Source organism: Marmota marmota, unplaced genomic scaffold (assembly GCF_001458135.2).
Source record: "Marmota marmota marmota unplaced genomic scaffold, marMar, whole genome shotgun sequence".
NCBI classification, from domain to species: domain Eukaryota; kingdom Metazoa; phylum Chordata; class Mammalia; order Rodentia; family Sciuridae; genus Marmota; species Marmota marmota.
This window is the reverse complement of record NW_026000026.1, coordinates 55146828-55164923: the sequence shown is the minus strand read 5'-3', so window position 1 is coordinate 55164923 and position 18096 is coordinate 55146828. Positions and strand designations below refer to the sequence as shown.

General features: G+C 37.9%; 1 protein-coding gene across 12 annotated transcripts in view; it reads right to left on the bottom strand.

Annotated features, from left to right (window-relative positions):
• The window catches only part of Cast (calpastatin), a 109965-nt gene that overhangs the window by 56319 nt on the left and 35550 nt on the right, over nucleotides 1–18096 (bottom strand). For 10 of the 12 annotated variants that reach the window (XM_048811465.1, XM_048811472.1, XM_048811467.1 and 7 more), the window contains exon 3: nucleotides 12929–13000. In XM_048811465.1, coding sequence (XP_048667422.1) covers nucleotides 12929–13000 — 72 coding nt within the window. Of the gene's footprint in view, nucleotides 1–7066; nucleotides 7245–12928; nucleotides 13001–18096 lie in introns of those variants that run through there. The other 2 variants (XM_048811474.1, XM_015483851.2) reach the window with 1 other exon arrangement.

Below are 18096 nucleotides of genomic sequence, written 5' to 3'. Positions count from 1 at the left end.
TACAATTATCTGCTAATTCCAGGGTATAGTACTCTCAGAGAAACCATATCTATTAGAAAAAAATTTCAAAAGTATTAACATATTGAGAGCAATAAAGAGCATAATATTGATTTCTAGTGCTTGTTTGAATTTTGAGAGACATCCTCCTTTGTTATTTACTCTACCTAGACATAAACTACTAACTAGAGGAATTTGTAAGGTCAATTTATGGAAAAAAGCCCCAGAATCTACTAGAATCTTGCTATCTGTGTGATGCAGAGTTAAGTTACTTAAACTCTCTGAGTCTCTGTCTCCTAATTTATAGAAGTGTCAGAATACCTCTTTGCATTGTTTAAAATTACACGAATCTTAAGAGGAATAAATGAAATTTTATGTAAGTCCTATAGCACAGTAATTGTCCAAGTCCTCCAGTGAGGAGGGCTGAAGACACACAGCTTATTAGACATTAGAAGTTTTAGTCAGCTTCCTTGCTGGGTGACCAAAGACTTGAAAAGAAAAGAGGAATTTTAGAGGAGGAAAAGTTCATTTGGCGCTCACAGTTTCAGAAGTCTCAGTCCACAGACAGCCGACTCTGTTGCTTTGTGCCCTAGGTGAGGCAGAACATACTGGCAGAAGGGTTTGGTGGAGGAAAGCAGCACAGGACATGACAATCAGGAAATAGAGAGCTCCCATGACCCGGGACAAAATATATACCCCAAAGGCACACCCTTAGTGACCTACCTACTTCAGCCACACCCTACCACCAGCCTATAGTTACCTCCCAGTTAATCCCTATCAGCTGATTAACACACTGATTAAGTTAAGACTGTCATAGCCCAATCATTTCACCTCTGAACTTTTGCCTCACACATGAGCTTTTGGAAGACACCTAATATCTAAACCATCACATTGAGACAGATACAACCGTTGGGAATTGGGAACTGAAGAACCCAATGAGAAAGGAATCCTGGCTGCAGGCCTCATGTTGAGTTATCCACAAAAAAACAGAAGCTACCAAGGACTGATCATCATCGAACATAAGCCTGAAACCTGCCCACCTGCCCAGGGTAATAGTAAGAGAATTTTCTTTCTGACTGGAAAATGAGTTTAAAACACACTTTAAGAAAGAGGAATTCCAAACCTGTGCCACTGGGTATTCAGAATCCAAATTCACTTTATCATCTTGGAATGGAAGCTTCAAGCCAAGGTTTACACTCTGATGAAATCTGAACCATCCTAGGTAGAGATTTATTTAAAATTACCTGGTAGAGCTAGCAACTTCAGAAGCTGAGGGAGGAGGATTGCAAGTTCAAGGCCAGTTTCAGCAATTTGGGGAGGCTCCAAGCAACTTAGTGAGACCGGGTCTCAAAATAAAAAATAAACAGGACTGTGGATATAGCACTGTGGTTTAGCATTTAGCACCCCTGGGTTGTTGAATCCCCCATATAGAAACAAAACCAACTAACCCAAAATGCCAGGTAGAGACAGTTCTAATAACATAGAAGAAAAGGGACTCTCACAAAAACAATATTCACTGAATGTGAGTTTCAAGCCACATGTTTCAAACTTCTTCAGCAAGTAAACGACTATACGGAAGAACCGGCAGTCACAAGCATGGAAGAAATTGCTTTTAAGGGCCTAAAGATAATAGAAAAATCCAAAGGAGACCTTAAATAGGTTTTGAAATTTAGAGACAAAATAAGGAATAAAACACCCAAATCACAAATAGATGAAAGTATAAACTACAATTACCTGAGTAGAGATTTAAGACACTGGAAGATATAATAGAACACAGAAAAATAGATTAAAAAAGAAATACAGAAAGCTGGAGGATAAAAATTCTGACCACTGGGTCTTTGCTGCAGACCCAGACCTCTGAATATTATGCATCTTTATAAATAGAATATTATTTAAAAAATGTACTTCTAGGCATGTGAGGCACTCTTTCAAACACTGTTAGCATAGGAATACTATAAGGGCCTCTGATGATTACTTTCCACAGTAATCAAGTTGTATAAAAGGATTTTATTTGCTCTGTTGGATAGAAACACAATTTCCTATTTTCATGATCAAGAGAACATATAAAAAGTATATATAACTGAAAAATGTACAAATAATTTCATGCTGCTACTTTCCCTGATCACCCTCTTAGTGTAGACATTAAAGAAACATTGTGCCCAGAAAGCTGAGCTTCTGGTTTCTGTACAGGACCAGATATCCTCTCACACTTCCCTAATAACCCTATTCTGGGCAACTCTGGAGGCCTCAGGGTCTCATCTAGCCTTAAGTCACTTGTATGGATGAACTCAGTCCATTACGAAGTTTAGGAGTATGCTTGAATACTAAGGGAGTCTTAATCTCTTCAACTTTGAACAAAATGGGATCAGTCCAGATTTTTCCTTGGATTCCAAACTTGAGAAATGAACATTAATCAATTCAGTTTACTGGAGACCTTCAGTGTGATTCAGAAGTCTGAGACCCTGTGGATGATAAGAATTCTTATGAAGATTTCATTGCACACTAAAGCCACAAGGTGACTTTACAGACTGGTTCTTTATAGTCCAATTCACTTTTTTAGAGCAGTGGTCATAAAACAGGTGTAAAGATTTATCTACAGAGTTTATCAAGCTGAGATCCCTCAGTAACTCTGATTGTGTGCATCTGAGGTAGGATTTGAAGAATCTCTATTTTTTAGTCAAGTATCCCCAGCTGAATTTGTTGCACATACTCTTTAGGCCACACATCATAAAATACTGTCACTTAGAGAATTCTAATAAATTGTAGGCCATCCCCAGGACAACATGGGGAGAGCACCAGGGCCATGGGAAAGGGGTGATATTCCAGAATCACCCTACTGTACTGCACTTTCTGAACCAAGAATTTTCTCTTTTCTAAGAGGTCCCAGCTGCTAAAAAACAGCTCCCTATAGTTAAGGAGGCTTGCTTAGATAACAATTACATCTGTCATTCTTCAATAATCCATCAGCAAGTCTTATTGGTAAGATTCACGTCGATGTTGTTATTGTTGTTTTTAAAGATCATCTCAAAGGGATCTGTAGGAAAATAAACAATGGACACCAACCAACCAAGCGACTTTGTAACGACTTTGTATGTGAGGAACCATGGAAATGATAAAAGATGAGTAAAATGAAGAATGAAAGTCTCCCCATCTAGCTAGATATGGATCCAATAGCAGCAGCCAAATATGGAATCAGAAACTAGATTGACATAAATGTGTCATCTGATAAGAGAGGGATGGAATTCCAGGCAGGTTATTCTGACTGTTGGTGAATTTGTCTATCCTTTTTTGTATCTTGGTGTGGGTGGTGAAGAAAGAAAGAGGAAGATGAACAGCAGGAATGTGTAACTCAAAAAGCTTGTTTATAGGGCTGCTATGAGGTCTCCAGAGCCCCGGGACAAAACAGAAATCTTTGGGATACCTGATGCCAGATGGAAATCCAGTCCATTTACAAGGGAAGGTTGTCAAGAACATCTCATCAGAGGATTCTACAATTAGAACAATCTCACAAAATAGCCCATGTATAATTATGTAGGGGGAAACTGGAGTGTCTTAACTTATAAGGGGAAAGTATGGGAGGATGGACAGGCAAGCCCATGCTTAGGAAGTTGAATGCGTATCAGACATGGCAGTTCTGCCTTCCACCAATAGTGCACAACTCAGTCCTTAGAATCTGTAACTGTTGTCATTTCTGCTTTGGACTGGACTACTAGTTGCTGATCTCATTTAATAACTCAAATTCCTAGTGTTTATTCCCAGAAAGAGAGTCCCTCTCCAAGCTTCACCTTTAGCTCCCTCCCTCAACCTTTCCTTTTACTTATAGGACCTTCACAGAAATGCTACTTAGCCCTTCTCACATTGTCTCTTTATAGCTGCCATATGACCCTACCTCTGTTTGCCTAGCTTCATGTATTGCCCACTGTAGAAACTCAAGGAAAAAAGAAAGCAAAAGTGGTTCCTTACTCATCTTTTAAAAATTTACTCACTCTTCGATCTTTAGCCAAAAGACAAACAGATATTAAGTTTCAAAAACTCTACTTGTAAGTCCTAGAGAATAAAAATGAATATCATTTTACATTTGTATCTACCCAGGATAAATCTCTATTTCAATGCAACAACATCTCAGGGCTCTATTCATATTAAGATAAAATTAATCTATTTTTTGCAACCCAAACATATCTATTGAGAAATTGGTATGTAGAAGTCATCATGGTAGATGCTGTGGGGGTTTAAAGATGGAGACTCTGTCTTCAGAAGGTTTTTGGTATAGCAAAAAGCTTGCATTCTGGGGTTAGGGTTGTGACTCAGTGGTAGAGCGTTTGCCTAGCACTTGCAAGGCACTGGATTCGATCCTCAGCACCATATGAAAATAAATAAATAAAATAAAGGTATTTTGTTCAACTACAACTAAAAAGAATTTAAAAAGCTTCCATCCTTAAAAATGATGTAATTGTAGTCAAATGAGACTTTAGTATGTGATAACTTCACTCACTAAATCTCATTTTTTGAAAAGTATTTTATGGAGAGCTATTAAAGATATCCTGAGAAACAGTGCAGTGTCATTTTCTTAATCTATACAATGGGCAAAAAAGAGTATCTATTTTATAAGTACATTATCATCACAGTATGTCAAGTGTTCAACATATGCCAGAATACAGTATATTTATGATACAGATGATGCTTATCTATTTTTCACTAGAACCAATTACAGTCACTTTGTAATGATTAATTACTGCTCAGTGTAAACAATAGAATACGCTAGGGCATGCACCAAACAATGTCACTTTTCTACTGGTATGATTGCACATAGTTTTCACCCAAATCTCCAAAGTTCAAATGAGGAAGATTGCTCAGAAGCCATCAAGTCTAAGGAGATATTATGAAATAACTTAAAAATTGGAAATAAAAGGACAATTCAGAATTGTCACCCCAAATGCCATGAGTATGCCTACTGAAGAACCTAGGGTAGCTGACCTTTTAACACAGAGCTATTCACCAAGAGAAAATGAAACGCAGAATGTTTGAGAAGGTTAATTTTACTTTTCCAGTATTGAGATTATTAATTCAAAGATTCAAAAAATAGGATAAAATCTATTCCTCTTCTGGGGTTAAATATATTAGTGTTAAAATATATATCTGTTGGGCTGGGGTTGTGGCTCAGTGGTAATGCCCTTGCTCGCATGCATGAGGCACTGGGTTTGATTCTCAACACCACATACAAATAAATAAAATAAAAATTCATCAACAACTGAATACATACATATATATATATATACATATATATATATTTGTTTTATATGATTACCCAACTGAGGGAATTGTAAGCTATAATGAGAGAGAAGATACAAAGATATATATGTACACAAAAGAACATTGACTGTGAATGTTTTGTTACATAACACTAATTAAGTAGTTCGTATTTTGAGGAAAAGTAAATAATTCCACCTAAGAAGTTGTGACAACTTCAAGACATAATTGTTAATATAGCCCAACAATAGAAACATAAGTACTTGGCCAGTTTGAAGACATTAGTCCAAATAAATTACTTATTTTCCAGATAGCTTTCTTTTCTTTTTGTTTTCATTCTTCCAAATTATTATTTTAGTGATACCTGTTAAGCTTTTTAAAATTTTTGTTATTTTAGTTATTCATTACAGTAGAATGTATTTTGACATATTATACATGCATGGAGTATAACTTCCTATTCTTGTGGTTGTATATGATGTGGGATTCCCGTTAAACTTTAATTGTGAGAGAGGCATTATGCTCAGCCAATTCTACCAGACTGAAGAACACCACACACATTGATACTTAAATGCGTCACTTCATAATCACTAAATGACAGTTTGCCTAGCACACCAAAAGTCCTTGCTACACACACCGGGTTTCCCCTTCAGCTTCATTGCTATTGGATGCTGACTCCATCCATCTGTAGAGGTGGCCTTTCCCAGTTCAGCATGATTTTGCTCCATTTTACTACTTCATTTTAATCCTCTGTGCCTCCTTGAGCCCAAGTAGCACACCCTACCACATCCCCAGCAAATCAATATTCCTTTCAGATACTGAATACGGGGTGTGCAAATTGGATTCATGCCTACAAGCAAAACATCAGAAGAGGCTCTCTATAGTTACTAGAAAATAAACTTCCCCCTTTCAAATAGTACATGTCACTGCTTGTTGAGCTTCTCTGCAATGCAGAGGTTTTTCCTCTAGAAAACATCTCAAACAGCTGGAACTTTTCCCCACTACTGCCTAAGAATTCCTGTCACTCTGAATCTTGAAGACCAGTCATAGGCTCTAAGGTCCCACCCCTTAAGGAAGCTGCCAAAAGCCTCTTTGCCTCATTTTCTCAAGCTGTAAAATGGGAATATTGAATTTACCTCTTGCTAGTTAATAACTGGAGAATGCAGGGGTCCTAATACTATGGAACAGATTAAATCTTTAAACTTCAGTGAAAACACTTTGTATTATTGAAAGATACACAAAGCATCTACCAGTGAAGGTAACCTACAGTATAGTCTCAGATAGTGCTCAAGGAAATAGAATGGAAACGTGTTACAACACTTGCCACACCACACCCAGCATGGGTCAGGTATTCAAAAAGGTCACACAGAGTGAGCTCATTCTCTAAATCAGAGGTCATCTCCGGGGCGGGGCGGGGAGGGGAGGGGTGCTGCCTGGGGAGGGGGTCTAAACCCTAGAGACCACAGTATCACACCAGATCAACACAGCTCCTGCTGTTCTTCTTTCATCATTTGGCCCAAATCACACAAATCCCTTGTATTTTAGTCACCAGATACATTCCCAGCTGAAGGGTCAGTACGACATTTCTGGACACGGAGTAAGGGTCTTCAAGAAACACTATGGAACTTAGAACCTGCCTGGAAAGAAATGTATCTTGGGAGTCAAGATAACAGTAAGAGCGCATGTCCCAATCAGGGGAGTAGCTGGAGGGTCCAGGCCCGGGACAGGCAGGGCCGGGGCGCAAGGACAGGGCCAGTGGCATGGTCTAGCTCAACTGAAGCTGATGCTGCGGTGGAGCAGCAAAAGGGCTGAAATCAGTACTCACTCTGCGTGCGGCTCGCGGGCCCAGGAGACCTCAGCTGGGTTTTCGGGATGTTTGCATTCCTGTTGGGCTCTGCCCCCGCGGTTTCACTTCGCAGCCACAGCCCAGCCAGCAGTGTGACGCGGCGGGGCGGGTCCCGGGTTGGCAACGCAGGATTGTTCCCTGCCCTCCCCGAGCGGCCACGCCCCGGCGGCAGCTCCTGACCAGTCTCGAGTCTCGGGAGGGAGGTCCCGGCACCCCTGCCCCACTCACTCGTCAGGAGCCTGGCATCCCGGGGGCTGGCCAACTCTAACCGCGTAGTTTGTGATGTAGGCCACATGCCCTGTGTACTGTACAGCGCGGGCTGATGACAGGCCTGCCGTTCCCTGGGTGTCACCCTTGGTAAAACAAAATACGGAGCAATGCTGGGTAAGTGACTCTTCCTATATAGGCTCCTCCCATGTCTCCTTTGAAACTATACAGTAAATAATCACTAAAACCAAGGGTTCCCAAACCCATTTTAAATTGTGTAATGGATTTTTTTTAAAAGAGCAGTTTAAAAGAATCAGAATCCTACTGAATTATTGTGTGTTATACATTTTTATGATTAAAAAATCAAAAATCAATAAGAATGGCTTTGAAGCCATTGAGTAAGATGTGAACTCACAAGTCTATCCTGCTACACGTAAATGAATGTATAAATAAGTAAATAGGGGAAAAGGAAACATTCTTTCTTATAGAAGAAAGACAACCAATAAATATAGAATGAATGGTGGAGATAAAGAAGAGTTATTAAATTTTAAAGAAATTTGGAATCCCAACTTTGCCCAGAACTACACACAATCATGATAAAGTCTCTAGACCCCGAGTTTGTAGAGAAAGTGGGGAGGTGGTTGTGGCCAGTGTTTGAGGAACAAAGAGCTCAGGCCTAGCTAGTGACAGCTGAGCAGTGACTCAGTGCTGCCTTCAGCCAAAACAGAGTTGGCAGCCAGCAGGATTAAAAAAAAAAAAGTAGAGCATTGTTCCACACAGCCTGCCACCACTCCACCAAGCGGTCAGTGGGTCCCCCTGACTTCCCCTTCAATGCATTCCTCACAGCCATCTTGTTTATTTTTATCATTCTTCTACCTCTGTCAAATAAAGCAGATGAATAAGAGGCCTTCCAGCGCTAAAAATTTTATAATTGCCCGAGAAGACCCTGCTATAATTCTTGATAAAAATATAGCTTTAAAGTTTCTTTTTTGTTAATCATTAGCATTATCTTATCTTTTCACAAAACTTCAGCTCATCTAGTTTTCATTGATATTTATTTCTCCTGTGACAAAAACAGTACGGGGTGACTTGTCCCTAATAAGGACAAGCCCTGGACCCCACAGGCCCCAGAGTTAGGCAGCTGTATCTTCCTCAGTGAAGGTATTTCTATACACCTAAAGAGTCCACATGAGTAATCACATGGTTATGAAATGAATTTTCCAGATTCTTATGTTGGCAGACAGATGGAAAAGGGCTTCCTTCCTTGGAGTTGAAGGGGAATGTTAACGGTTCCCTGAGGAACTATGGCTTTCATGGTCCCTAACAGTTATCCTTTCTCCTAATGTGGTTTTTCAGATCACCTGCAGCTGAAACACCTGGGGACGCCTATTACATATATAAAACCCTGGGCCTTGATCCACCCTGGTGGATCAGAAATTCTTGGCTCAGGACTTGAGACTACATTTTAACAGATGGTTCAACTGATACTTAGGTAATCTCAGGTACAGGTAGCTTAAACTCCCACATTTAGCAACTCAGCCTCCTTGCTACTTGTGGTGTGGCTGCCAAGTCAGCAGCACCAGCGTTACCTGGGATCTCAGCATCACCCAGACTTCCTGAAGGACAGGGCCTTCATTTTAATAACCCCCCCCCTTATTCAATATATACATTAACATGAAAATTATTGATTGAATCTTATTTCCCAAACTTTGAGTATTTGTACCTATGCAACATTTAAAATCTTTCATAATTATAATAAGTTTAGATAATTTAAAAAATAGATTTACTCTTTTTATTCTTTAATTTAGCCTTATCATAAGCAAAAATATAAATGAAAGTTTGATGTGCTACTTGCTTTTTTATAATACATTAAAGTATATGAAAAATTATTAAAATAAAATTTTTTCTTAACACATGGAGTCAACTCACAAACTACACATGGTTTAAGGGCACTATGGGGGTGATTATGACACAGAATGACAGTGACTTTCCAGGCCCTAACTCATATATATTATGGATGAGAAAAGAGCCTGAGAAGACACTTGCATTGCCAAAGTTAACAGAGCTATTTATAGCAGAAGAGGACCCAAATCACAGAACTATTTCCCCAAGCTCTGCTTATTCTTTTGTAGAACTTTTCCTCTCTAGGCTGGGAGAAAAGTTGTTGGTACCTTCTTCTGTTTAAATGCCTAAAATTGCTGAACAAGGTGTCACTGGCGATTTTCTTCTTCAATTAGTTATTTCTCCTATGTTCCTTTCTGCCGTGGAAGTCTGTCATTTGGTAGCTGACCACACATTTGAAATCTTCACCACATGTTGACAATATGCTTCTTTCCTGAGTAGAATCCAGAAAATTCATAACCTCCTGATTTCCCTGTAGCAGGATGAAGACATGTGACTTAATGTTGGCCAATCAGATGTATGAGCCATAGAAGTCTGAGGTGAGCAAGGTGAAGAGAATTTCCACCAGAAATGTTATGACAAGGCTTTTGTCATCAGGACTGGTACTGGCAGAGCTTCTTGCATCTGGTTCTGAATGTGTTAGGTGCTGAGCTATGGTGGCAACAGAGTTGAGCAGGAGAAACCCAGTGGCATGGCTGGGCCTTGCTTCTGACTGTGAAGAACAGTGATTCCTTCTGTTGGACTTTCCTAGATTTCCCTATGAACTACTCACTATCCCTTGGGAATTTTTTTTTTTTGTCTTAAACTCTGATTCTTAAAACTCTAGTTGATTCTAACTGGAACAAACAACTTTAACTAATACATATAAACCGTACAGTCTATGGAGACGTTCCTTATGCAATCTTGGTTTCAGAAGAATCTATGTTGATTGTCAAAATAGAAGTTGTCTGAAAAATTTTCCAGCAATGAAATCCTATGACTAATTATTGATCACAATTATTTTCATGTTGACTTTAGTAAAAGCTTAGATAATTTCTGAAGCCTCATTAGCATTCTTTCCTTATTTACCAAAAAGAAAAAAAAAAAGAAATTTAAGCACTCAACATTTTACAATAATAATTCTGTTGTCTATACCACTCAAGAACTTTGGATTTCCTAAGTCTAGAACTGCATAGCAAAAGGGGTATTATTATGGACATAATTACTTTTTTTTTGTAAGACTTCTCATTTAACAATTTGGCAATAAGCAGAAATAATCCTATAACAAACACACAGCTTGCACATAAGCTTCAAAATAGGTATTTTTAAAGACAGATGTTAAAGTTTTCTCAATAACTATAAAATTAGCACGTATTTTATTTTTCAGGTTAAATATGTCCAGAATGAAGAAAAACATTACTAATGCTAATTGTCAATTGTATCTACCATTTGCTCATGACTTTTCTGAATGTTTTAGGAGAATGCTACTTTGCCTGGGTATGTGTTACGGCAATTGTATAATTAAAAGACTTCAAGTTATCACGCATGCCAATATCTCCAGTTTTTTTTTAGTGAGGGCTAGGAATGACAATTTTTAAAGAGATATTGATAGTCTTTCCAATCTGACATCAAAAGAAAAAACAGGCAAGCCTCTGTAGTTTTTCTTCTACAACTCTGAGTGTTAAGAACATGAGAAAAGTGGGTGGGAAGAATTACAAACCCTAAGAAACCTACCATTCAGGAAACTGGTGAAGGAGGAAAGTGAGTTAGAAAAACAGTGAGAAAGAGCAACACTGAGCGACAAGAACAGGGGTGGGAAAGAAGTCAAGGAAAGAACTTCAAGTTCGCTTTTAAATACTAAAACAACAAACATGTGGCCAGCTATGCTGCCTTCCTCACCTTCTTAAGACAGAACAAGTCTGAAGGGGTGAGCCATATTTTTACAATCATCCTACCCCCAAAAGATTGGAAGAGAACATCCTGGTAGAAAGAAAGTGGTAGAAAAGGATCTGATTCTTATGCCTTTAACTCCTAAGACTTTTAAAGGAAAAACTAAGTTTGTTTTCCCACGACATACCAACCCTCCCAAAGTTTAGGTAATAGCAATCCTGGAAACCATTTACAAATGATTTCACCAAATATCATTTCATGTGGGTTTTGCTAATGAGCTTTTTCATTTTTAGAGGTGTAATTGAGTGATAAGGTAAATATTAATCCTAACACCATAAAAGATCAGACATGTTTAGAAAATCTTTTCTAGTTGGAGACCTCCAAACAACAGAAAATGAGGATAAGAAGAATCACATCAGAGACATATTTTCCCAGCACCTATCAAATGTCAGGCCCAGGGCACAGTGTTTTATATATTTTATTTCATTTCAGTTTCACAACAACTGTGACAAGAGAAGTTTTTATGCCATTCTGATGAGGAAACTAGGGCTCGGTGACACTTAATAAATAAACGGTAAAGAGGAAATTCAAACTCAAGTTTGTTTGGATGAATGGACAATCTCTCACTCAATGATCATTAATGCTCTAGAGTCACCAATAGCAGTAACAGAATGGCAAAAGACAGCAGACCTGAGTAGGATTTATGTTGGTCCCAAACATTAATTTACCCCCCTGTATTTAAAGTTCATTATCTTTCAATGATTTTTATTCTTTTTCTTGCTGGTAGGGAGAATTGAAAAGGTCTATAAAACACACTCGATACCTCAAATTAGGGTGGTGTTACTATGCTCAGCCCAGGTTTACGCAGCCTCTTCTCACTTCTGGGAGATACTAAAATATTAACTCTTTATCAAACAAATGACATTAGTGAAAAAGCTCACAGACTTCCAGTTTTACAGGAAAAAATGCTATTTGAAATAGTTGTATAGATAATCCTGAAGTATATTAAGGTTTTTAGATAAACTTGGATACCCTGGAAGACGGAACACAATCATTTCATTAAAAATGACTAGATAAAATTATAGTTCTTTATCTTGAAACGTATGTATCAATGATTTTTAAAAATAAGCTGCAAAGCTTTGAAGTTTTATATACAAATAAAAAGCTCAGCCAGAGCTTATGGGGTCTAGCTATGCTAAGGACCTTGTATGAACAGGAAACCCAGGCTTGAAATCTAATTTTATTTGTTTTGTGACCCTGTTGAGTTTATTTAGCCTCTTTCAGCCCTGGTTTCCTTAGGTATAAGGGAATGACAATACTAAGGTGGTGAAGGGATTACATAAGAATTACATAGAGCTTTAGCAGAGATCCTAGTGTGGTTCATGCTCATGACGGGGATTTTATTTTCTGAAGAAGGAAAAGGCCAATTATGTGTACTTGCACTATACACAAAAGTATCAGTAGATATTTATGATGATATCTATTAAATGCTTATTATTATATGCCAGGAACAATTATAGCCAATGGTTTCACTAAATTTTAAACCTCTAATCATTGTGAAGAAATTACATAGATGGACACTGTGGTACATGCCTGCAGTCCCAACTACTGGGGAGTCTAAACCAGGATAGCTTGAACCCACAAGTTCTTAATCATCCTGTGCCACACAGCAAGAGTCCTATCCCTTCCCACACCCCCAACAGAGAAATTACATTCTTGTCTCCAACAGAGAAATGAAACTTTGTTTGAAAATGTCAGTAATAAATGGGCACTGTTTGCCTCTTTTACAGGCCCCACCCACTGGGGATACCCCTGTAGAGTAGGATAGAATAGGGGTCTTCCCATGTTCAGGAATTGACTGACCTTTGTGGCCAGGGTTTTCCCACCAGCATGGCTTCTAGAGGGCTGACTGCTCCCAAGGTTTGCTGCTTTTTCCTTGAAAAAGAGAAAATATTAGTTTCAATGGGGGAAAACACCTTAACAATGTAGTCAAGTGCTAACTTTCCTATTAATAAAAATACCTTCTCAAACAAAATCAGACACACTCAAGGTAAACAAGATTTTAATTTTTCATAACTTTGCCTTAAGAGTATATAAATAATGAAAAGGAAGAGTAAGTTGCATATATCCCAGTTGTTCAATATTCAAAGATTCTGAAGAACTGCAAAAACTGTCTCATGGGCAGTTGTCATTTCCTTCTAGAAACATCACTCACTGTGCAGCAGTTGCCCCTCTTGCAATTCTATGTGCAATAGTAAGCCTCTATGGGGGATGATTTAGCAATATCTTAAAATATGATTCTACTTGTAAAAATCTACCTTAAGGAAGTGATTAAGAGCAAATGACTTTTATTAAAAGATATTCATCACAATACTGTAACATGAAAAAGGCGAAAATAATATAAGCACTAATAATGAATATCTGAGAATTTATGATGTGCTAGGTCAAATAACAGAATTATAAATTAGAATAATAGAATTATAGATAACAATGCTTTAATAATAAACAATGCCTAGATAATAATGCTTTAATAATATTCATTATAATTCTATTTTTACTAGATATAATTATTATTATATTTATTATTAGAGCTTCTGAAAGCTATGTTTTAAGTACTATCTGCAATACCTATTAAAATCTTTACATTAACTGACATAAAACTATTACTATTGTTACTATCATTTTATAAGTGAGAAGAATGAGGATTGGAATGGATAAGTAACTTGACCATGGCCACAACAAATAAAAGGATGTCTGCTTCAGACCCTTTCCCTTACCGACGTTATACTATCCCAGTAGGGGGTTAGGCCATGACATAGCTACAGGATGAAATATCTGTGGTTATTAAAAATCATTTCTTAAAAGAAATCACATTAAATGAAAGTACATTATTCTTATTTTATATAAATAAAGTCATTATAAAATATTATGTATAATATCATTTTGAAGTTCGTATGGGCTCATTTTCTAATGGTAGGGTTGAAAAAGATTTTAAAAAGATTCCTTCTTGGACATTTTTGGTATTTTCTTATATGAATATTTTTACTGAGAAAAGGAAAACAAGTGAGCAAAAAAGAAAACATAAAATACAGCTGCTTTCTCAACAAGGCCCTCATATCCTGTATCTCCTAGTTTTGAATATCTATATCCCAAAGAAGCAAACATAAAAATTCTAAAGCTTTATAATATAAAACTGTGAGATTATACTCCAAGATCTATAATATGTGAATAATGCATGATAAGTATCAAATACACAAGAGATGGCAAAGCATTAATTAGCTGATGTATAAAATTGGCCTTTAACTGTGCAGCAAAAATTTTTATATATATATAACTAAAAATAATTTGGTTTAATTCTTTGATATTTGATGAAAGGCTTAGTCAAATTTCTGTTGCTTTTTAAAAAATTATCAGGTATGGAAGTTTGGTTTGAAGTCTTATTCTCCTAAAGGGAAAATACTACCTTTGCAAGTGTAAAAATCAAAACTTATCTTTCTGTGCTCCCTGTGTAATCTCTCTGCATCCACTGGTTGACTATTCTCCAAGTGTTCAGGAAGATCACCAGGGTTAGACATGTTTTTATAAAATGGAATCTAGAGGCCTCAGAGAAACCTGCAGGAATTGAACACCCTTGGGCATTATTTTTAGAATAAATAAATGGTTTCTCTCAAGCACACATGTACTGCCATCAACCAAGGGGAAAGAAAACCATAGATAAATACGATAGAGCTGCTAAAAAGCTAGTAACATGGGTGTGATCCGAGAAGTGGTGAAAGGAGGACATAGCCTGAATTTCATCCATTTTGCAAGGACTTTGAACTTACTAAGTATACTAAAAAAACCTCTTGGCAACTACAATGTACAAATGGATTCAGTGTATAGTCTATAGACAACCAATGTAGTTCAGCTGGAACAAGAGTAGAATTTATAAATATGATCTTTCATTAATTTTTTCCTAACATTTACTAAGCCCTTTGTAAATATCATTTAAAATGTAATGTAAAAGCCAGGCACAGTGGTGCACACCTGTAATCCCAGTGGCTTGGGAGGCTGAGGCAGGAGAATCCTGAGTTTGAAGACAGCCTCAGCAACAGTGAAGTACTAAGCAACTCAGTGAGATCCTGTCTCTAAATAAAATACAAAATAGGGCTGGTGATGTGGTTCAGTGGTTGAGTGCCCCTGAGTTCAATCCCTGGTACCAAACAAAACAAAACAAAACATAAACCTTAATATAAAAGCTTAGATATGTGTGTGTGTGTGTGTGTGTGTGTGTGTGTGTGTGTGTGAGAGAGAGAGAGAGAGAGAGAGAGAGAGAGAGAGGGAATGTGTATTTATACATATACACACACACAGTCTAACCTTATTTTCAGGTTAGGAACCAAACTTTAGTTACAGATTGTTTCAGCTGATGTATAAGATCTGGTTTCCTTTCTTGAATTGTGTGTGATTTCATGTATTCATTCATTTGTTTATTCACTATGAGCCAGGCCCTATTCTAGGCAGTAGAAATAAAATAGCCAATTAAACAGAAAAAGCTCTTCTCTCACAGCACTTATATTCCAGTAGGAGGTCCCAGTCTCTAAATAGATGAACAAAATACAAGATGTTATCAGAGCACAATGACTGCTGAACAGACTATAAAACAGTGGAATGAGACAGTGACTGGCTGAGTGTTGCTTCAGACAGGATGCATGATATGGCATTTGCTTGAGTCCTGACTGTCATGAAGAAATCAATCCCGTAAAGCTGAGCCAGGAGAGAAGAGGTATCTATCTAGTTGGACAGAGGAGCATGTCCAAAGGCCCTGAGCTAAGAATAGGATTGATACATTAGAGGAACAGGAAAAAGCCAGTGCAGAATGGAATTAATCTACCCACAATAAGTACAAACTCTCAAAACAAGTTCATCCCACATTCATCTTAACCATAGGTATGTTCTATTCCCTATAACAAAAGGTTAAGATGTTAAGTGAGAATACTAATCCTATGATACATTTAAATTTTGGATTATTTTACTTAGTTTCCATAGACTAAAAGCATTTCAGCAGATTTTCCCTTGCTAACCAATCACATTCTTTCTAATATTTATGTGCATCTCTTTCTTGAGTTTTGCAGAAAGTAGGTTGCTAGGAACATCCTGCCTCTTGTCTCTTATTTCCGTTCTCAGGCCTGGCTGAGTCATTTCCTCCTTGCGGTTCAGCATGTCACAGGTACTAAGGATTGACAGGAACAGCAGTGTCTTCTTCCATGCCCTATTTTCCTCTATTGGATCCAAACTCTAAGGCACCAAGTCTGGTCCATTTGCAGGAATCCTCCTGCTCAATAGCAGACTATTGATATACACAGGTCCTATTTCCATGAACTAGGAATCCACACTACTGGAAGCAGCTGCCTCATCTCCAAATCAGTGTATCAACTAAGAGGTCAGCAAAACAGACACTTTCTGCTGTGCCAAGAAGCTCACTAGAGAATGTACACATAGATGATTTGGATCTTGGGTTGCAGGAAGGCATGAAAAGAATTAATTGTATAACTTTTTGTATGTCTATTTTAGTTATCATAAAAGTTTTTTACTGAGTAACTCAGAACTAAAGTCTTAAAATCTGTTTTCAAAATAACAATGAAGATTCAAGAACCAAGGGCTGGGGATGTGGCTCAAGCGGTAGCACACTTGCCTGGCATGCGCGGGGCGCTGGGTTCGATCCTCAGCACCACATAAAAATAAAAGATGTTGTGTCCACCAAAAACTAAAAAAAAAATAAATAAATAAATAAAAAAATTCTCTCTCTCTCTAAAAAAAAAAAGAAAAGAAAAGAAAAGAAAAGAAAAAAAAAAAAGATTCAAGAACCAGGCAGAGTTGCTATGTCATTGCTACATGAAATCTCAGCAAAGGTCCATAAATGAAGCCTCCTATTATCCTGAGAACTATGCACGGAAAGGTACCACGCTCTCTAGGATAATGACCCTACACTTTTCATGTATATCTTAAGAATCCTGGCCAAACAAATGCCAGTTATGAGATTATGGTGAAGTTTAGAAACATTTCTAAACACCAATTTCCTTATCTGAATAATAAGGATGACTCTACTTTTATCTCAAGGGTGATTTTGAGCATTAAATGAGATGTGTCCTGAGGTCTGTGCCCACAGGTTAGAAATCCCTGCTTTAAAGAGAGAGCTCCAAGCCAGTGTGGTGGCACACACCTGTAATCCCAGTGGCTTGGGAGGCTGAGGCAGGAGGATCATGAGTTCAAAGCCAGCCTCAGCAACAGCAAGGTACTAAGCAACTCAGTGAGATCCTGTCTCTAAATAAAATACAAAATACATCTGGGGATGTGGTTCAGTGGCCAAGTGCCCCTGAGTTCAATTCCCAGTAAAGAGAGAGAGAGAGAGAGAGAGAGAGAGAGAGAGAGAGAGAGATCCAGAGTTCTGAAATAGGTAGCAATAGAACAGACTGACCTCCCAGAGCAACCCCAGTGGCCTAGTTTTAACTCATGAGAGGATTTAGAGGGTGTTGAAAACCTTCTTTTAGCATGTATTACTTATATTACCAGAAGAAATAACTTTTTTTTGTTTGTTTTTTACTGGATGGAAAAAAATGTGATTTCCCCAGCTTAGGACTAGCCCATTATTCTAATAGTGGGACATAGGTAAGTTACTTGGAAATAGTTTGATTACTTTTGAAATTTGCTTTTAAACTGGGTTAGGTTGTGCCAGAGCAGCCTTTAGAATAGTGATTTTGTGGTATACTAATAAATAAATATTAATCTTGTGCCCTTGGTTCCTGGCACAGAGCTCCTAAAAAACCTTGTAACTTCCTGGACCATAAAGAGACAAGGAGGATCTTTGGTTCTAGTATTTGGTATTTGGTCATGGTTTCTGGAGGTCCTAAATCCTGTGGAATTTCCTGGTTGATAGAGTGTCTTTTGTTCTAGTGAGGGGACTCTTGGTGGGCTTCTGGATGGGGGCTGGTCACCAGAAGCCATTAGAGGCATGGACTTTTATTCCCCTCACCATTCTCTGGAGGAGGGAG